Source organism: Scyliorhinus torazame, chromosome 17, assembly GCF_047496885.1.
Source record: "Scyliorhinus torazame isolate Kashiwa2021f chromosome 17, sScyTor2.1, whole genome shotgun sequence".
NCBI classification, from domain to species: Eukaryota; Metazoa; Chordata; class Chondrichthyes; order Carcharhiniformes; family Scyliorhinidae; genus Scyliorhinus; species Scyliorhinus torazame.
In genome coordinates this window covers 158,719,491-158,741,003 of record NC_092723.1, presented here as the reverse complement: position 1 = coordinate 158,741,003, position 21,513 = coordinate 158,719,491, and the positions used below count along the sequence as shown (strand labels likewise).

General features: G+C 49.4%; 1 protein-coding gene across 2 annotated transcripts; it reads left to right on the top strand.

Annotated features, from left to right (window-relative positions):
* The first annotated feature begins 10,330 nt into the window (after nt 1–10,330).
* Nucleotides 10,331–20,231, top strand: pam16 (presequence translocase associated motor 16). 2 transcript variants are annotated; one of them, XM_072481436.1, is made up of 5 exons: nt 10,331–10,438; nt 15,072–15,156; nt 16,283–16,419; nt 17,837–17,902; nt 18,681–20,231. In XM_072481436.1, exons 1-5 carry the CDS (start codon nt 10,436–10,438, stop codon nt 18,771–18,773), a joined length of 384 nt encoding a protein of 127 aa, XP_072337537.1. In that variant the 5' UTR covers nt 10,331–10,435; the 3' UTR covers nt 18,774–20,231. The 2 variants fall into 2 exon arrangements, with proteins under 2 accessions (XP_072337537.1, XP_072337538.1); XM_072481437.1 differs by lacking the exon at nt 17,837–17,902.
* Nucleotides 20,232–21,513: the final 1,282 nt, after the last annotated feature.

The window sequence follows — 21,513 nt, the reverse complement described above, 5'->3', positions numbered from 1 at the left end:
GGAAGATCAGCCAGGTCAGCTGAACCTGGGCTTCACAAAAGGCCAGGGTCGACCACACCTTGAGGGCACTCTTGAAACCCCGCTTCCCTCTCTTTTTAAAAATAGATTTAGAGTACCCAATTCTTTTTTTCCAATTAAGGGGCAATTTAACATGGTCAATTCACCTACCCTGTACATCTTTGGGTTGTGGGGGTGAGACCCACGGAGATACGGGGGAGAATGTGCAAATTCCACATGGACAGTGACCTGGGGCTGGGATCAAACCCTGGTCCTCAGCGGTGTGAGGCAGCATTGCTAACCACTGCGCCACCGTGCTTCCCTCTGGCACATGGAAGTGAGTGTTGGACGATCAGCAAAACAGTGCAGCGAAGAAATGAGGATGCAGTATTGTGGTTTTTGAGGTGAATAATGGAGATATCGTGGACAAGTCACACTATCAGTGAAGAGATGCTGGTAAATCTGAGGACAAGAACAGTTATAAATAATAATGAAACAGAACACCTGGAGGCTTTGTTCATCGTGGCCGAGGACTTCAACAAAACCAACCTAAAGAGTGTACTGCCAAATTTCCACTAACACATCTCCTGTCCCACCAGGGGCGACAATACTCTCAGCCACTGTTGCACAAAAATCAAGGGTGCCTGTTATATTTTAAACTCCTGGTAGCATGTTATATTACCTTGTGTAATATAGTATATTACTCTTTGAACCAGCCGTGTTGATGAAATGAACAATAGTCTTCTTGTAAAGATGAACTTATCTGTTGAGTAATATAAATAATATGAGTCCTTTGTGTTTAATACTCAACTAGTAAAATAAATAAAATACAGTAAAGATAACTAACTAACTATACAATGTAATAATGAAATAACTTATAACTTCTCTCTCTCGCTATTCTATGTCTTGTCTTGTTCACTCTACTAAAGCACACTCTCTCAGAAAGAGTGGGAAAGTCTTTCTTATACCATCTGATAGTGAGACATGTAGTGTTGAATTGACTACTAGTTTTACATACATTGATCATGTATATTGATATACAGAGATCACTACATCCCCCTTTATTAACATTTTCTTGGAAATATTAAAAGGAAATTGTACATATGAAATGCAGTGTATACAATGTACAGCAATCACTAGAATTATGAAAAAAGTTCACAAATTCAGACAATTGGGTCTTCTCCTTGTCGATCTTCTTAACGTCAAAGGTGATGAAGAAGTTTTAAAGTCTTTAGTGATCCTCAAATTTGAATGCATTTGCTGTTCAATTTCTTTTGAAATTGTTTGATTCAAATCAAGATTAGGAAAAATCTTCGCAGTATCTGTGACTTGAAGTAGATCTCTCCAATTTCTTCTCAGAATGTTTCCATCTGACGTTTTTATCGGATAAGATCTTGACTTTTTTTGTGCTTGTGGTAATGATGCTCTATGTCATTGGCCTTGAAAACTGTGTTGCTTCTTTGTGCTGGAGCAAATCTGAATTCTTGAAATTCATTGGCATGACATTTGTTTTGTGTGAACTATGTCCATGTTATGTTGTACTCGTGCCATTGTTTTGGACTGTGCTGTTACATTGTCCTTTATGCCATGTTATGTTATCTTTATGAGTAAAGTTGTATCATGTTGTACAGGTTGTTGTTTCGTTGTTGTTGCGCTTAATGACTGTTTCTTGTTGAAAATGTTGGTCATTCTCACAGTTATTGGTATCGGTGTCCTTTGTGGTATCTGACGTTTCATTGATCTTGATGACATCAGTCATTTCTGGTTGATTTTCTTCATCTTTGATCTCTTGTAGGTTGTCAAGAGTAGATGAGGTTTTAATTGATGCGGTCTCACTGGACTCATGAGTAGTTTTACTTTGGTTGCTGAGTTCTTCTGTATAGTCGGAGTTGAGATCTGTCAGTCTCGCTGTGATCTTGTACATCTTGTATGTTGATTGTGATCTCTGTGCCACTGTTCTCACATACAGTTGGTAGACTTTCATTGTCTTCTTCTTGGTGCTCAAATAAGGTGGATAGACCTTCATAATCTTCTTCATGCATGATTATCGCTTTGGAGTCTTTAATTGCTTCCATTCTGGAGTCTGTCTGTCTCTGTGGGGGCTTCCATCGTTCTCTCTGTGGAGTCTTTCATCGCTCTATTTGTGGAGCCATGCAGTATTCTCTCTGTGGAGACGATCAACTCTTTCTCAATGGAGTCAGTCAGTCCTCTGTGTGGAGTTGTTTTCAACCTTGTTGCTGACGCTATGATCATATTCAAATAATTTACCTATGTCCAAGGAGTAATCATCATCTTTGATTTCAGAGTTTTTACTGTGCTCTTCACGTTTTATGTTGCAAACTGCTTGTTCCCACAGTGTTGCGAAATTTATATTGAACTATTTGTTGAAGTTCAGGCATTGTTGTGCCTTTCGAGGTACAAATTCTGAGTTTTGTAGTTTTAAAACAGTTTTTTTCAATTTTCGGGCAGTTTCCCTTTAAGTGGACGTGGTCTGAGTCTTCTGACGTCATGACACTCGTGACGCAATGTGTAGTCATCCATTGTGCATGCGCAAATCGATTTTCACCCAGAGTGCGCTCTTTTTTTAACTAAGCTGCGCATGCGCAGAACGGAATTTTGCCGGTTGTGCACATGTGCGTACTTGTCTCGCGGAAGATCGATGCCATTCCCAATGTGCTTCTGCATCCATTGCGATACTGCCTCTACCTCGTGGTAAGTTTTCACGCCATTTTCACAATGTTTATTCTCTAGGTATTCATACTGATTCTTTGATTGTTCATTTCTTTAAAAAATATATTTATTAAAGTTTTTTAACAACACAATTTTTTCCCCTTACAAACAATAACCCCCCCCCCCCCCCGGTAACAAAATAACACAAAATTGCACTGAGCAAGATATATACATGGCAAAATGGTATATTTACATAGCTTTATACACTGGTTCTCGCCCGCACGTGCCAGTTTCCCCCACCCTCCATGTTATCTCCTGCTCATCCATCCTCTCAAACAATCTCTCATTTCCCCCCCCGCCCCCCCCAGGGTTGCTGCTGCTGCTGACCGACCTTCCTCTAACGCTCCGCGAGATAGTCTAGGAACGGTTGCCACCGCCTGTAGAACCCCTGCGCAGACCCTCTCAAGGCAAACTTCATCCTCTCCAGCTTTATGAACCCAGCCATGTCGTTTATCCAGGCCTCCAGGCTAGGGGGCATCACCTCCTTCCACAATAGCAAGATCCTTCGCCGGGCTACTAGAGACACAAAGGCCAGAATTCCAGCCTCTTTCGCCTCCTGCACTCCCAGCTCATCCACTACTCCGAATATTGCTAGCCCCCAGCTTGGCTTGACCCGGACTTTCACCACCTGAGATATTGCTCCCGCCACTCCTCTCCAGAACCCCTCCAGTGCCGGGCATGACCAAAATATGTGGACATGGTTCGCCGGACTCCCTGAACACCTTCCACATCTGTCCTCTACCCCAAAGAACCTACTCAAACTCGCCCCCGTCAAGTGCGCTCTGTGAACCACCTTAAATTGTATCAGGCTGAGCCTGGCACACGAGGAGGAGGAATTAACCCTACCTAGGGCATCAGCCCACAAACCTTCCTCGATCTCCTCCCCCAGCTCCTACTCCCATTTACCCTTCAACTCTTCTGCTAGGGCTTCCCCCTCTTCTTTCATCTCTTGGTGTATTGCCGAGACCTTGCCCTCCCCAACCCATACACCCGAGATCACCCTGTCTTGAATTTCTTGTGCCGGGAGCAACGGGAATCCCCTGACCTGTCGCCTCACAAAAGCCCTCACCTGCATATATCTAAATGCATTTCCCGGGGGTAACTCAAACTTCTCCTCCAGTGCCCCTAGGCTCGCAAATGTCCCGTCAATGAGCAGGTCCCCCATTCTTCTAATCCCCGCCCGATGCCAGCCCTGGAACCCCCCGTCCATCTTCCCCGGGACAAACCGGTGGTTACCCCTGATCGGGGACCACACCGAGGCTCCCACTGCACCCCTGTGCCGTCTCCACTGGCCCCAGATCCTTAACGTTGCCGCCACCACCGGACTCGTGGTATACTTTGATGGCGAGAACGGCAGCGGTGCCGTCACCAACGCCCCCAAGCTCGTTCCTTTACAGGACGCCATCTCCATCCTCTTCCATGCCGCCCCCTCTCCCTCCATAACCCACTTGAGGATCATCGCCACATTTGCTGCCCAGTAGTAGCTCCCTAGGTTTGGCAGCGCCAGCCCTCCTCGGTCCCTACTGCGTTCCAGGAACCCTCTCCTTACCCTCGGGGTCTTATTCGCCCACACAAACCCCATAATACTCCTACCTACTCTCTTGAAAAAGCCCTTGGTGATCACGATGGGAAGGCACTGAAACACAAACAAAAATCTCTGAAGGACCACCATTTTTACTGACTGCACTCTACCCGCCAACGAGAGCGGTAACATGTCCCATCTTTTGAAGTCCACCTCCATTTGGTCCACCAACCTCGTCAGATTCAATTTGTGTAGGGCCCCCCAACTCCTGGCTATCTGGATCCCCAGATACCGAAAAAGCCCCACCTCCCTCCTCAGCGGTAGGTCCCCTATCCCTCTTTCTTGGTCCCCTGCCTGTAATACAAAAAGCTCACTCTTCCCTACATTGAGCTTATAGCCCGAGAACTCCCCAAACTCCATGTCTGCATGACCTCCACCATCCCCTCCATTGGGTCCGCTACATACAGCAGCAGGTCATCCGCGTATAGGGACACCCGATGCTCTTCTCCCCCGCGGACCACCCCCCTCCATTTATTAGACTCCCTCAGTGATATGGCCAAGGGTTCGATCGCCAATGCAAACAACAGGGGGGACAGGGGGCACCCCTGCCTCGTTCCTCGGTACAGCCGAAAGTACTCCGACCTCCGCCGGTTCGTCACCACACTCGCCACCGGGGCACTGTAAAGGAGCTTAACCCAGCTAATAAACCCTCCTCCGAACCCAAACCTACGCAACACCTCCCAGAGGTACCCCCACTCTACTCGGTCAAAGGCCTTTTCCGCGTCCATAGCTGCCACTATCTCCGCCTCCCTCCTCCGATGTCATCATTATCACGTTTAAGAGCCGTCGCACATTAGTATTTAATTGCCTTCCCTTCACGAATCCCGTCTGGTCCTCATGAATCACCCCCGGGACACAGTCCTCAATCCTTGTGGCCAGCACTTTAGCCAATAACTTAGCGTCCACATTGAGGAGCGAAATCGGCCTGTACGATCAACATTGCAGTGGGTCCTTGTCTCGCTTCAGAATCAAGGAAATTGTCACCTCCTACATTGTCGGGGGCAGGGTCCCCTCCTCTCTTGCCTTGTTAAAGGTCCTCCCTAGTAGCGGGGCCAACAGGTCCACATACTTTCTATAGAACTCCACCGGGAACCCGTCCGGCCCTGGGGCCTTCCCCGCCTGCATACTCCCCAAACCCTTACTCAGCTCCTCCAACCCAATTGGTGCCCCCAAACTAGCCGCCTCTTGCTCCTCCACCCTCGGGAACCGCAGTTGGTCTAGGAATCGTCTCATCCCCTCTTCCCCCCCCTGGGGCTGGGATCTGTACAGCTCTTCATAGAAGGCCTTGAATACCTTGTTTATTTTCGTTGCACTCTGAACCGTGGCTCCCCCTCCATCTTTGATTCCCCCTATTTCCCTCGCTACCGTCCTCTTATGGAGCTGGTGTGCCAGCATCCGACTGGCCTTTTACCCGTACTCGTAGGTCACCCCCTGCGCCTTCCTCCACTGTGCCTCCACCTTCCCCGTGGTCAAAACAAACGGGAGGCAAAAGTTGACATTGGGCCGCTCCAAAATGACGCTGGTAATCTAGTGATGGAAGACAAGGAAATAGCTGAGGAACTAAATAAGTACTTTGCAGACTGTGAAGTACTGTCAGTCTTCACAGTGGAGGACATACGTAATATCCCAACAATTCAGGAGAGTCAGGGGGCAGAGTTGAATATGGTAGTCATCACAAAGGAGAAAGTGCTAGAGAAAGTAAGAGGTCTAAAAATTGATAAATCTCCGGGCCCAGATGGGCTACATCCTAGAGTTCTAAAGGAGATAGCTGAAGAAATAGTGGAGGCGTTAGTTATGATCTTTCAAAAGTCACTGGAGTCAGGGAAAGTCCCAGAGGATTGGAAAATCGCTGTTGTAACCCCCCTGTTCAAGAAGGGAACAAGGAAAAAGATGGGAAATTATAGACCAATTAGCCTAACCACGGTTGTTGGCAAGATTCTAGAATCCATTGTTAAGGATGAGATTTCTAAATTCTTGGAAGTGCAGGGTCAGATTAGGACAAGTCAGTATGGATTTAGTAAGGAGAGGTTGTGCCTGACAAACCTGTTAGAGTTCTTTGAAGAGATAACAAATAGGTTAGACCAAGGAGAGCCAATGGATGTTATCTATCTTGACTTCCAAAAGGCCTTTGATAAGGTGCCTCACGGGAGACTGCTGAGTAAAATAAGGGCCCATGGTATTCGAGGCAAGGTACTAACATGGATTGACGATTGGCTGTCAGGCAGAAGGCAGAGAGTTGGGATAAAAGGTTCTTTTTCGGAATGGCAACCGGTGACGAGTGGTGTCCCACAGGGTTCAGTGTTGGGGCCACAGCTGTTCTCTTTATATATTAACGATCTAGATGACGGGACTGGGGGCATTCTGGCTAAGTTTGCCGATGATACAAAGATAGGTGGACGGGCAGGTAGTATGGAGGAAGTGGGGAGGCTGCAGAAAGATTTAGACAGTTTAGGAGACTGGTCCAAGAAATGGCTGATGAAATTCAACGTGGGCAAGTGCGAGGTCTTGCACTTTGGAAAAAAGAATAGAGGCATGGACTATTTTCTAAACGGTGACAAAATTCATAATGCTGAAGTGCAAAGGGACTTGGGAGTCCTAGTCCAGGATTCTCTAAAGGTAAACTTGCAGGTTGAGTCCGTAATTAAGAAAGCAAATGCAATGTTGTCATTCATCTCAAGAGGCTTGGAATATAAAAGCAGGGATGTACTTCTGAAGCTTTATAAAGCATTAGTTAGACCCCATTTACAATACTGTGAGCAATTTTGGGCCCCACACCTCAGGAAGGACATACTGGCACTGGAGCGGGTCCAGTGGAGATTCATACGGATGATCCCAGGAATGGTAGGCCTAACATACGATGAACGTCTGAGGATCCTGAGATTATATTCATTGGAGTTTAGGAGGTTGAGGGGAGATCTAATAGAAACTTACAAGATAATGAATGGCTTAGATAGGGTGGACGTAGGGAAGTTGTTTCCATTAGCAGGGGAGACTAGGACCCGGGGGCACAGCCTTAGAATAAAAGGGAGTCACTTTAGAACAGAGATGAGGAGAAATTTCTTCAGCCAGAGAGTGGTGGGTCTGTGGAATTCATTGCCACAGAGGGCGGTGGAGGCCGGGACGTTGAGTGTTTTTAAGACAGAAGTTGATAAATTCTTGATTTCTCGAGGAATTAAGGGCTATGGAGAGAGAGCGGGTAAATGGAGTTGAAATCAGCCATGATTGAATAGTGGAGTGGACTCGATGGGCCGAATGGCCTTACTTCCGCTCCTATATCTTATGGTCAACAGGTCAAACTCCGTCTGGAGCCATCGCCTTTCCCCAAGTAATCTTTCCTCCGGGGCCTCTGCGTATCTCCTGTCCACTCGCAAAATCTCCCCCACTAACCTCTCCCTTTCCATGCCCTCTGTCTTCTCCCTATGAGCCCTGATGGAGATTAGCTCTCCCCTGATCACCGCCTTCAACGCCTCCCATACCTCCCCCACTCGCACCTGCCCGTTGTCGTTGGCCTCCAAGTACCTTTTGATACACCCCCTCACCTTCCCACACACCACCTCATCTGCCAGCAGTCCCAAGTCCAGCCGCCACAGCGGGCGTTGGTCCCTCTCCTCTCCCAGCCCCATTTCCACCCAGTGCGGGGCATGGTCCGAAACGGCTATGGTCGAATACTCCGTCCGCTCCACCCTCGGGATGAGCGCCCTGCCCAGAACAAAGAAGTCTATCCGGGAGTAGGCCTTGTGCACGTGGGAAAAGAAAGAAAATTCCCTGGCCTGCGGTCTTGCAAACCTCCATGGGTCCACTGCCCCCATCTGATCCATAAACCCCCTGAGCACCTTGGCCGCCGCCGGCCTCTTTCCCGTCTTTGATTGTTCATGATATAAATGTTATTCCATTGTTATTTTTAGTGTTGAATCATTTTGCCTTAAAAGTTCTTGCCTTAAACTTTCATTTCTTATTCCATAAACTATCTGATCACGAATCTTAGAATAACACATTAAAAAATTGCAGGAATTGAAGAGAATTTTCAGATCTGTTATAAAGTTGTTCACCAACTTTTTGAACTCTTTTATGAAATTTGAATCTTTGTAAAATTTCATTAATTTGCATTTTGCAATGTTCATCGAACTTCTCTATAACTTGATCAAACTTCGTTTTATTTTCACCCGCATTAAAATTAGACGAATTGAAGATTTTGATTGCTTGTTGACCTGCCAGGGACAGAAGTAAAGCAATTCTTCTAGCTTCTGGTGCAGCACTTAAATCACTAACCCAATAACCCCTCCTAACCTTTTTGGTCACTAAGGGCAATTGAGCATGGCCAATCCACCTAACCTTCACGTCTTTGGACTGTGGGAGGAAACCGGAGCACCCGGAGGAAACCCACGCAGACACTGGGAGAACATGCAGGCTGCGCACAGTGACCCAAGCCAGGAATCGAACATGAGTACCTGGCGCTGTGAAGCAACAATGCTAACCACTGTGCTACCGCAAGCCCATTTACTAACCACTGGGCTACCATGCCGCCCATTTTGTGAGGCTTGAGTTGGGGGAGAAATATGGACTAAGGCAGGGGGAAGTATTTAGGTACCTGCAGCTCCTTTGCCAAGGAGGTTCAGAGCTTCCCGTTAGAGCAGGCCCCCGCATTGTTGGAAGTGGTATTGACGGCAGGGGGAATGGAGAAGGGGTTGGTGCCGGCGATCTATGGGAGGATTTTGGGTGAAGGTAAGGTATTCTTGGAGGGGATTAAAGCCTAGTGGGAGGAAGAATTGAGGGAGGTTATGGTCTCTGATGTAAGGTGCTCCGGAGGGTAAACGCCTCAACCTCATGCGTGAGGTTGGGGCTGATACAGCTCAAGGTCGTGTATAAGGTGCACGTCACGAGGGCTAGATAAGCCGACTCTTTGAGGGGGTGGAGGATGTGTGTGAGCGCTGTGGGAGGAGCCCCGGAACCATATTCACATGTTTTGGTCCTGTCCGAAGCTGGAGATGTATTGGAGGGAGGTTTTTAAGGTCATTTCATGGGGAGCACATGCGAGTTTGGAGCCAGGGCCTCTAGAAGCCATTTTCGGGGTGTCGGACCGGCCTGGGCTGCAGGCAGGTGCGGCGACATATGTTTTAGTCTTCGCCTCGCTGATTGCCCAGAGGTGGATCCTGCTGGGGTGGAGGTCAGCTTCTCCGCCCTGTGCCTCAGCTTGGCAGAGGGACCTGCTGGAATTTTTGACGCTCGAGAAGGTGAAGGTTGAGCTGGGGGGCGGGGGGGGGGAAGGGTTCTCCAATTTGTGAGCATTGTTCATCATGCACTTTCAAGAATTGGATGGCATCTAACATTGGGGGGTTGAGGGGGAAGGAGGGGGGTTATTTGTGGGGTTGAGCACATTGTTCATGGAATGACCGTTCATTTTCTTTTGGTCTTTTTATTTTGTTTTACTTGGAATTAATGGGTGATGTTTGGGTTTCTATATCGAAGGGGATGCTGTTTGGGGGATTGGGACTCTATTGTTGGTTTTCTTTTGTTGTGCATTTGATGAAAATGTGGAAAATGAGAATAAAAATATATATTTTTTAATCTTTCCGAAGAGCCTCAGAAACTAGATCAATGTCCCATTAACGAAGATGGTTCATGCCTCCTGAGCAAGATTAACATGGTGGCCCAAGGTTAAAACACCTTCTTAGGGCATGATACCTTCAGTGAGAGATAAATGTATTTATTTTACATTTAATATCAGTTTCAAATGTACTTAAATGGCAGCAGGGTTCTCTCGCCTTTTTAATTTTGACGGAAGTTGTTGATAGCAGCAGATATTCTATGGTACAAAACTCCTTTAATTTGGGGAGGGGCGAAGCTGAGGCCTCTGAGGAGCTCCTGGTGGCTTTGCTGTCAATCTGGCTGCAGTGGCTGCTCTTCCTTTTCCCTCCGCCAGAGGTCGCAATCTGCAGACGGTCTGCGGCCTCCTGTCCAGCAGAGGGTGGCAGCGCCAGCTGAGCGATGCTGGCTGGCCGCGTCTTGTCTTGTTTCCACATGGCGCCATTGTTGGCGGCAGTGGCTTCTGCCCTTTGACCCTTCCGTGTCCTTGATTCCACGCGCGGTGCCCGGATATTCCCGGAGAGCGGAGCCGGGAAGCGGGTGATGGTGAGAGGGCCCGGGGCGGGCGGGGCTGGAATCGGGACCGCGGCTCCGGTGTATCCCTGACCCGTCAGTTCCTGGTCTCGGCCGTGCGGCTGGGACTAGAAACCTCAGGAGGATGGGGGACACTTGAAACCTCGGGAGGAGGGGGACTAGAAACCTCGGGAGGATGGGGGACACTTGAAACCTCGGGAGGAGGGGGACTAGAAACCTCAGGAGGATGGGGGACACTAGAAACCTCAGGAGGAGGGGGACACTAGAAACCTCAGGAGGATGGGGGACACTAGAAACCTCAGGAGGATGGGGGACACTAGAAACCTCAGGAGGATGGGGGACACTAGAAACCTCAGGAGGATGGGGGACACTAGAAACCTCAGGAGGATGGGGGACACTAGAAACCTCAGGAGGATGGGGACACTAGAAACCTCAGGAGGATGGGGGACACTAGAAACCTCAGGAAGAGGGGGACACTAGAAACCTCAGGAGGATGGGGGACACTAGAAACCTTAGGAGGAGGATGGGGGACACTAGAAACCTCAGGAAGAGGGGGACACTAGAAACCTCAGGAGGATGGGGGACACTAGAAACCTTAGGAGGAGGATGGGGACACTAGAAACCTCAGGAAGAGGGGGACACTAGAAACCTCAGGAGGATGGGGGACACTAGAAATCTTAGGAGGATGGGGGACACTAGAAACCTCAGGAAGAGGGGGACACTAGAAATCTTAGGAGGAGGACTAGAAACCTCAGGAGGATGGGGGACACTAGAAACCTCAGGAGGATGGGGGACACTAGAAATCTTAGGAGGAGGACTAGAAACCTCAGGAGGATGGGGGACACTAGAAACCTCAGGAGGATGGGGGACACTAGAAACCTCAGGAGGAGGGGGACACTAGAAACCTCAGGAGGAGGGCAGCACGGTAGCATAGCGGTTAGCGCAATTGCTTCACAGCTCCAGGGTCCCAGGTTCGATTCCCGGCTGGGTCACTCTGTGCGGAGTCTGCACGTTCACCCGTGTGTGCGTGGGTTTCCTCCAGGTGCTCCGGTTTCCACCCACAGTCCAAAGATGTGCAGGTTAGGTGGATTGGCCAGGGGTTACTGGGTTATGGGGATAGGGGGTGTGGGCTTTGGTAGGGTGCGCTTTCCAAGAGCCGGTGCAGACTCGATGGGCCGAATGGCCTCCTGCACTGTAAATTCCATGAGGGGGACACTAGAAACCTCAGGCGGATGGGGGACACTAGAAGCCTCAGGAGGAGGGGGACACTGGAAACCTCAGGAGGATGGGGGACACTGGAAACCTCAGGAGGAGGGGGACACTAGAAACCTCAGGAGGAGGGGGACACTAGAAACCTCAGGAGGATGGGAGACACTAGAAACCTTAGAAGGAGGACTAGAATCCTCAGGAGGAGGGGGACACTAGAAACCTCAGGAGGATGGGGGACACTAGAAACCTCAGGAGGAGGGAGACACTAGAAACCTCAGGAGGAGGGCAGCACGGTAGCATAGCGGTTAGCGCAATTGCTTCACAGCTCCAGGGTCCCAGGTTCGATTCCCGGCTGGGTCACTCTGTGCGGAGTCTGCACGTTCACCCGTGTGTGCGTGGGTTTCCTCCGGGTGCTCCGGTTTCCTCCCACAGTCCAAAGATGTGCAGGTTAGGTGGATTGGCCATGCTAAATTGCCCTTAGTGTTGGTTGAGTGGGGTTACTGGGTTATGGGGATAGGGGGTGTGGGCTTGGGTAGGGTGCGCTTTCCAAGAGCCGGTGCAGACTCGATGGGCCGAATGGCCTCCTTCTGCACTGTAAATTCTATGACATTCTATGAGGGGGACACTAGAAACCTCAGGAGGATGGGGGACACTAGAAACCTCAGGAGGAGGGGGACACTAGAAACCTCAGGAGGATGGGGGACACTAGAAACCTCAGGAGGAGGGGGACACTAGAAACCTCAGGAGGATGGGGGAACTCTAGAAACCTCAGGAGGATGGGGGACACTAGAAACCTCAGGAGGAGGGGGACGAGAAACCTCAGGAGGATGGGGGACACTAGAAATCTCAGGAGGATGGGGGACACTAGAAACCTCAGGAGGATGGGGGACACTAGAAACCTCAGGAGGATGGGGACTAGAAACCTCAGGAGGATGGGGACATTGGAAACGTCAGGAGGAGGGGGACTAGAAACCTCAGGAGGATGGAGGATACTAGAAACCTCAGGAGGATGGGGGACACTATAAACCTCAGGAGGAGGGGGCACTAGAAACCTCAGGAGGATGGGGGACACTAGAAACCTCAGGAGGATGGGGGACACTAGAAACCTCAGGAGGAGGGGGACACTAGAAACCTCAGGAGGATGGGGGACACTAGAAACCTCAGGAGGAGGGAGACTAGAAACCTCAGGAGGAGGGGGACACTAGAAACCTCAGGAGGATGGGGGACACTAGAAACCTCAGGAGGAGGGAGACTAGAAACCTCAGGAGGAGGGGGACACTAGAAACCTCATAGGGGGGATTCTAGAAACCTAAGGAGGAGGGGGACTCTAGAAACCTCATGGGGGGGATTCTAGAAACCTAAGGAGGAGGGGGAGACTAGAAACCTGATGGGGGATTCTAGAAACCTCAGGAGGAGGGGAACACTAGAAACCTCAAAAGGGGGATTCTAGAAACCTCACGGGGCGATTCTTGAAACCTCAGGATGGGAGACTAGAAACTTCAGGAGGAGGGGGACTAGAAACCGCAAGTTGGGGGACGAAATCTCAGGTTGGGGGACACTTGAAACCTCAGAAGGATGGGGGACACTAGAAACCTCAGGAGGAGGGGACACCCTCAGGAGGAGGACTGGGACACACACCCTCAGGAGGAGGAGGGGGACACACACCCTCAGGAGGACGAGGGGGGGACACCCTCAGGAGGACGGGGGGGGGGCGCACACCCTCAGGAGGACGGGGGGGCGCACACCCTCAGGAGGACGGGGGGGGCGCACACCCTCAGGAGGACGGGGGGGCGCACACCCTCAGGAGGACAGGGGGGGCGTACACCCTCAGGAGGACGGAGGGACACCCTCGGGAGGAGGGGGTGACGCCCTCAGGAGGAGGAGGAGGGGGACACACACCCTCAGGAGGAGGAGGGGGACACACCCTCAGGAGGAGGAGGTGGGGCACCCTCAGGAGGAGGGGGGGGACACCCTCAGGAGGTGGATGGGGGGACACCCTCAGGAGGACGAGGGGGACACACCCTCAGGAGGACGAGGGGGGGACACCCTCAGGAGGACGGGGGGGGGGCGCACACCCTCAGGAGGACGGGGGGGGGGGCCCTTGGGTGGACGGAGGGACACCCTCGGGAGGGGAGGGACGCGCCCTCGGGAGGAGGGGGTGACGCGCCCTCGGGAGGAGGGGTGACGCGCCCTCGGGAGGAGGGGGTGACGCGCCCTCGGGAGGAGGGGGTGACGCGCCCTCGGGAGGAGGGGGTGACGCGCCCTCGGGAGGAGGGGGTGACGCGCCCTCGGGAGGAGGGGGTGACGCGCCCTCGGGAGGAGGGGGTGACGCGCCCTCGGGAGGAGGGGGTGACGCGCCCTCGGGAGGAGGGGGTGACGCGCCCTCGGGAGGAGGGGGTGACGCGCCCTCGGGAGGAGGGGGTGACGCGCCCTCGGGAGGAGGGGGTGACGCGCCCTCGGGAGGAGGGGGACACATGAAGGACACATGAATCCTCGGGAGCAGGGGGACACGTGAAACCTCGGGAGCAGGGGGACACATGAAACCTCGGGAGGAGGGGGACACGTGAAACCTCGGGAGCAGGGGGACACGTGAAACCTCGGAAGCAGGGGGACACATGAAACCTCGGGAGGAGGGGGACACATGAAACCTCGGGAGGGGGAGACTAGAAACTCAGGAGCAGGAGGGGGCGTCTCAACCTCAGGAGGTGGGGGGTGACTTGTAACCTCAGGAGGTGTGGGTGACTGGAAACAGGAGGGGGAGACAACCTCAGGAGGAAGGGGGACACTAGAAACCGGGGGAGGGAAGCACTAGAAACCTGAGGGGGGGTTGGGGAGACACTACATCTTGTGAAGGGGGAGGGTGCAGACACTAGAAACCTCATCGGAGGGGGGGCAGGCATGACAATCCTTAGAAGGAGGGGGGAACCACTAGAAACCTCAGTGGGGTGTGGCTGAAACCTGACCTGGAGCCCCCCCCCCCCAATCATTTGTTTAATTGGAATCTTGATCAACCCCAGGACAGAAACTTTCAAACTGTTCCCAACACAACAACTTATATTCATATAACACCTTTAACATAATAAAACCTCCCAAGGTGCTTCACAAGAGCATTACTGAACACAATTTGACACTGAGCCACGTGAGTTATTAGGTTAGATTACCAAAAGCTTGGTCAAAGGTGAGATAGAGGTGTAGGGAGAGGATTCCCGAGCTTGGCATCTAGGCAACTGACCAATGGTGAAGCGGTTAAAATTGTAGAGTGCAGATAGCTAAGGGTTGTGGAGCTAGTGGAGATTACGCAGGCACTCAGGGTACGATATTGACTGGCAAACGTGACAAACACAAGCTGCTGCTCAAAGATATGAATCTAACTTCCAGATGTGCAGTGGGCTGCTGTCCAGAAGCTGGGATGTAACTGTCTGCCTTCTCTCTGCAGGCCAAGTACTTGGCTCAGATCATCATCGTGGGAGCCCAGGTGGTGGGGAGAGCATTTGCTCGCGCAGTGAGGCAGGAATTTGCTGGTGAGCGATTGAAGCGGCTGGTGTTTTAAAACAAAGCTGAATTAAAGTGGCGGTGTCCGCTGCAAACTTGTTTTAGTGATTGATGTTGGTTGAATATGAGAAATACTGACACGGGAGTGAACTCAGCTCTTCTGTCAATGGGACCCCAGGATCTCTCGCGTCCACCTGAGGCAGACAGCATCTGAAATAGTGTAGCACTCCCTCGATACTGTGCTGGCGATACGATCTCTGAAGTGGGGCTTGAACCTGTGACCTGCTGACTCAAACGTGCGCCACAGATGCTATTGATGGGTTAAACTTTTGCTGGCAACTATGGAACCCAACATGTACATTGCCCTTACTAATCGTAGTTCGTAGGCATTTTATTTGAAAAGGAGAAGAGTATATCTTTTATATTAAAAAAAACTAAAAACACAAGAAAAGGGGGGGGGAAAACATTGTCAATCCTGCTGACATTTTATAGAATCTTACAGAACAGAAGACCGTTCAGCCCATTATGCCTGTGCTGGCTCTGTCCAATTTGTCCACTCACCATAACGAAGAGTCAGCCAAACTCGGAACGTTAGCTCCCCTCCTCACAGATGCTGTCAGACCTGCTGAGATTGTCCAGCCTTTTCTGTTTTAGTCCCATTCGCCTCCTGCTCCCCATTGCTCTACAACTTTCTCCTTTTCAAGCATAAATCATCTCAAGGAAGTAACTGGCAGTACGGTGGTACAGTGGTTAGCACTGCTGCCTCACAGCACCAGGGATAAGGGTTCAATTCTGGCTTTGGTGCCTGTCTGTGTGGAGCTTGCACATTCTCCCCGCGTCTGTGGGTTTCCTCCGGGTGCGTGGGTTTCCTCCGGGTGCTCCGGTTTCCTCCGGATGTGCAGGTTATGTGGATTGGCCATGCTAAATTGCCCCTTAATGTCCAGCGACGTGCAGGTCAGGTGACGGGGATAGGGCAGGTTGGGTGGGGAATGGGCCCAGGTAACGTGCTTTTTTTTGAGGATTGGTGTAGACTCCTCGACGGGCTGAATGCACATACTATTGAATGTGTCATTCTAAGTGTGACATTACAGTAATATTGATTTGTTATGATGGGGTTTGTGACTGGTCCCTGTTTTGCATCCCTTTTACTTTCAGCAAGTAGAGCTGCAGCAGATGCCCGTGGGCGATCTGGCCGACAGTCGGCAGCTGCCACCAGCATCTCCGGGATGTCACTTCAGGAAGCACAGCAGATTCTTAATGTCACAAGGCTCAACTCGACAGACATCCAGCAGGTAAGGTCTGCAGCTGCTTTCAACAACTGTTGGCAACTAAAGATTCCAGGTGACAATCTTACCTTGTCTAAACTAGGGCAGCAGGGTAGCATTGTGGATAGCACAATTGCTTCACAGCTCCAGGGTCCCAGGTTCGATTCCGGCTTGGGGCACTGTCTGTGCGGAGTCTGCACATTCTCCCCGTGTGTGCGTGGGTTTCCTCCGGGTGCTCCGGTTTCCTCCCACAGTCCAAAGATGTGCGGGTTAGGTGGATTGGCCATGCTAAATTGCCCATAATGTCCAAAATTGCCCTTAGTGTTGGGTGGGGTTACTGGGTTATGGGGATAGGGTGGAGGTGTGGACCTTGGGTAGGGTGCTCTTTCCAAGAGCCGGAGCAGACTCGATGGGCCGAGTGGCCTCCTTCTGCATTGTAAATTCTACGATTTAGGACTGGACTGGAGCTAGAACTGCAATGATGGTCAGGGCAAAGAAAGAAAGAAGCTTACATTTATTTAGCATATTAGCATGACCTTGAAATGTCTCGTAAAGTTCCAATAAAATATTTTTGAACCGCACTCACTATGTAATTTAGGGAAATGTGACAAGTAATTTGTGCACAGCAAGCTCCCACAAGCAGCAAATGAATGACCTGACCAATAATCAACTTTTGGAAGTGTTAGTTGAATGGATATTGACTAGAATACAGGCAAACTCCCCGGTTCTTCTTCAAAATCAACAACCTTCTGCATCTACCTGAGAGGGCAGACCCGACCGTAGTTTAATAACTCAATTGAATTATACAATGTAGCACTCCTCAGTATTACACTGGGAGTGTCTGCACATTTAACTTCCCTTTGAATTGCAAACCTGCACATCAATTGGATAACCTTCAATGAGTGTCCCAGATTCACTGGTTCGTGATCAGCGCAGTGTATAAGAGAGCAAGAAATAACTGACCAGGTAGGGCTCTGTGTTGGGCACTGACCAAATAGTCTGTGATCAGAAACATTCCCAATGGTCAGTCATTTTTTGTTGTGAATTGCAAATCTGCATTAAGGTGCAGACGAGTCAAACAGAATACATTGACCTTGAACCCAACGGAATCAACTGGTAGTTTTCGTCCATGCCCAGGCAACCAGAGTACTGACACTAAACCAAATCTTGATTTGGACTAATTTTACTGAGAGGAAATAGGCAGAAGTTGGGGGTTTAAGCTGCCAACACAGTGTTCTGTGCGGGGGAGATGGCAACATTTGTTAATGAGGCTTGGGGCATGTTAATGTCTTGTAGCTACAGTTGTCAATCCTGACACAGAACAGATCTTATGTATCTCCTTATAAATTAATCAGTGCTCTTCTCTGTCCAATGTCTTGTCCCCTGGCCTCAGGAAGCAGTCTCACCATGATTTTTTGTTTTTTTTCCTCTTCATTGAAAACAGAACTATGAGCATTTATTCAAAGTCAACGACAAGACAGTGGGTGGATCATTTTATCTGCAGTCCAAGGTGAGGCTTCACACTTTACACAGTTCTACCTGCAGCAGCAAAGTCAAATCTCAGGATTTTATTAAATGTCTTCCTGAAGTTAGTCAGACATCAAAGTCTATAAAAGTCAACTTTCTTGATTGACTTTCAATTTTTTTTTAAATTTAGTGTACCCAATTATTTTTTTCCAATTAAGGGGCAATTTAGCGTGGCCAATCCACCTACCCTGCACATCTTTGGGTTGTAGGGGTAAAACCGACACAGACGGGGGGGGGGGGGGGAGAATGTGCAAACTCCGCACGGACAGTGGCGCAGGGCCGGGATTCGAACCCGGGTTCTCAGTGCCGTAGTCCCAGTGCTAACCACTGTGCCACGTGCTGCCTTGATTTTCAATTTTGAAGGATGCTATCAAAGGATTCGATTAATTACTGGCATTTTAGCAAATTGATGGCAATTTTCTCCCGGAACATAGACAGGTTTGAATCTTGTCTTTTGAGCTCCTGTAGTGGATGGTTGTAATGCACAGTGCACCACTGACGCTTGTCAAGATTCCTGGTCTTCCCTGAACTGACTGATCTCAGCTTGGCTGTACTTGGGCTAAACCAGGCATGGTACTTGTTGCTATTCATTATCCAATATCCTCTGCTGGTAAGAGAGTGTGTTTTACTGGCCAGCCCAAAGTCACTTTTATTACAAACTTGTAGAAACATGCACTCTTATCCTCATTCAGCACTTAAGTGGACTTTGTAAATTCCTAGCACCTTTTTGAACTTTTAACGTGAGTCTTTACTGTTGCCAGGTGGTGAGAGCGAAGGAGAGACTCGATGAGGAGGTACAGATTGAAGAAATGGACCGAGTGAGAAAGGAACAGACAAAACAATCCGATACATGACCCTAATATACCTTGACTTTCACATTCTATTTAGTTGTTTATTCATTACTGTATAAATTATATGTGGAAAATTATATGTGGAAAATTAAATGTGTTCAGTCCTTGATTGAATGGGGATAGATATCAGCTCTGGGGAGCGCACCGTATCGAAGGACTGGGATAGATACCAGCTCCGGGGATGGCGCCGTATCGAAGGACTGGGATAGGTACCAGCTCCGGGGATGGTACCGTATCGAAGGACTGGGATAGGTACCAGCACCGGGGATGGCACTGGATCGAAGGACTGGGATAGGTACCAGCACCGGGGATGGCACTGGATCGAAGGGCTGATAGGTACCAGCTCCGGGGATGGCACCGGATCGAAGTGCTGGGATAGCTGCCAGCTCTGGGGAGCGCACCGGATCGAAGGGTAGGGATAGGTACCAGCTCCGGGGATGGCACCGGATCGAAGTGCTGGGATAGGTGCCAGCTCTGGGGAGCGCACCGGATCGAAGGGCAGGGATAGGTACCAGCTCTGGGGATGGCACTGGATCGAAGGACTGGGATAGGTACCAGCTCTGGGGAGCGCACCGGATCGAAGGGCTGGGATAGGTACCAGCTCTGGGGAGGCCCCCCGGATCGAAGGACTGGGATAGGTACCAGCTCTGGGGAGCGCACTGGATCGAAGGGCTGGGATAGGTACCAGCTCTGGGGAATGCACTGGATCGAAGGGCTGGACTAGATACCAGCTCTGGGGAGCGCACTAGATCGAAGGACTGGAATAGATACCAGCTCTGGGGATTGCACTGAATTGTTGGCTTGCATTGATACTGAACAAACCTTGAACCAATTGCAAACCATGTACTTATGGGACTGTGCAGGAGAAATAATTTGTGGTGCAACAGTGGCTGTGGAGGTTGGCCATGGTGAAATCACAACCTGACTTTCAACAAATGCACAGGTCAGATTAAGTTTCTTCTTTAAATATTAATCAGCTGAGGCTCCTCTCCGTTATACTGTGTAGAACAATTCAGTGTTTCTTTTGTGATGTAACTAAGAAATGGAACTTACCTCACTCTTCAGTCACTTTGTCTGTGTGCCAAATAATGTAACTGGGCCCTGGGCTTGAGTTTATTTAGAGCAATCATCTCTACTCTTGCCTTGAACTCCCGGAATGCGAAAGAGATTTATTGCAGCTACACACACACACACACACACCTGTTAAAACTTGATCCATTTTAATTTTTTTAAAACTCATTAATGTAATGTTGAAAATACTATGTAACTGGTTGTAAATAAAAACTTGTCGGCAGTGATTTGCTGTGAGTTTCAATAGGACACAGTAGCTGCTTATTTAATTATCGCTGAAACACAATGTTTAAACTGTCCATTGTAAAGATTGTCGAAAATTGCAGCATTTTCTGAGGAGTGGGTCAAACTGGAACGGTACGAATAAAACAGTCCCCGATATGACCACCAGATTTCTGTGCTTTCACATTTTGCTTAGCTTTGTCTTAAGTTGATAAACTGTGGAAAATCAAGGAATTGAGCAAATGATCAGCGAGTCCTGAGTCCATCTTGTCGTGGTAACCTCCCCTACTCTACAAGCTTTTGTGTTCCTCCAATCTTGTCATTGCTCCACGTGGACCATTGTCTTCAGCTGCCTGGGCCCACGCTCTGGAATTCCTTCTTTAATATCACAGCATCTCGCTCCTCTAAATTACTCCTTAAAACCTACCTTTGACTAAGCTTTTGGTCACTCTTGTAGTTGGTGTCAAATTTTGTTTGTAAATGCTCCTGTGAAGCCCCTTGGGCTGTTGTATTATATTAAAGGTGCTGTATAAAAAGCAGCTCGTGGTATAGCCCAGCGTATTTTCCTCATGAAACTGTGAAAGAGATTTTTGGGCCTCTGCGTATGAGAATTTTTCAAATATTTCTGGAATTCACAGCTATTTAAATAGTTTATACTGCTCCGTACTCCATCCCAACACCAAATATTTGAGTTTGGGGCCAATACAAAAGCAAAATACCCCAGATGCCTGAAATCGAAAATGTGAACAAAAATGCTGGAAATGTTCAGCAGTCTGGTAGCACATATGGATAGAAAAACAGTTACATTTTCCACTCTGATTCTTCCTCGAAGCTGTTTCTCCAAAGACGCTGCCAACCTGCTGGGAGTTTACAGCATTTTCTGTTTTCATTTGAGTTTGGGGTATGTTTTTTTACTGTAAAGGAGCTGTACATTTCGGAGTCAAAGATGACAGCCCTGATACCTGCCCATTATACTGCTGTGAAATCCCTTTAGTCTTGAATAATTTGCCTTTGTGTTTTAATGTAAACGCTAAATTATTGGAATGCAGCAGGACGGAATATGTTACCGCCCACTGTGGACATAGTTTGCAGGTTACACTGTAATTCTTTTCAATAATCTTGAAACATTTGTTGTGTGTCTAGAACAAAAGAAAAACTTACATTTCTACAAGCACCTTCCAGAAGCTCAGGACGTCCCACATGCATTACAACCATTGAAACTTGCGAAATATAGCCTCAGGTCTGAAGTAGGAAACACAACAGCATTACAGACTACCAATTAGAGCAGTGTTCAGCCCAACCAGCCTGTGTTGATACTTTATTCTAATAAATATAAGTATACTAATCCTGTGTATCTGCCCAGTTCTCATATCCCTTTATTCCCCCCTTTTAACATCACGGAAAGAGATTATCTAGTCATTCATCTCATTGCTGTTTGAGGGCCTTTTGC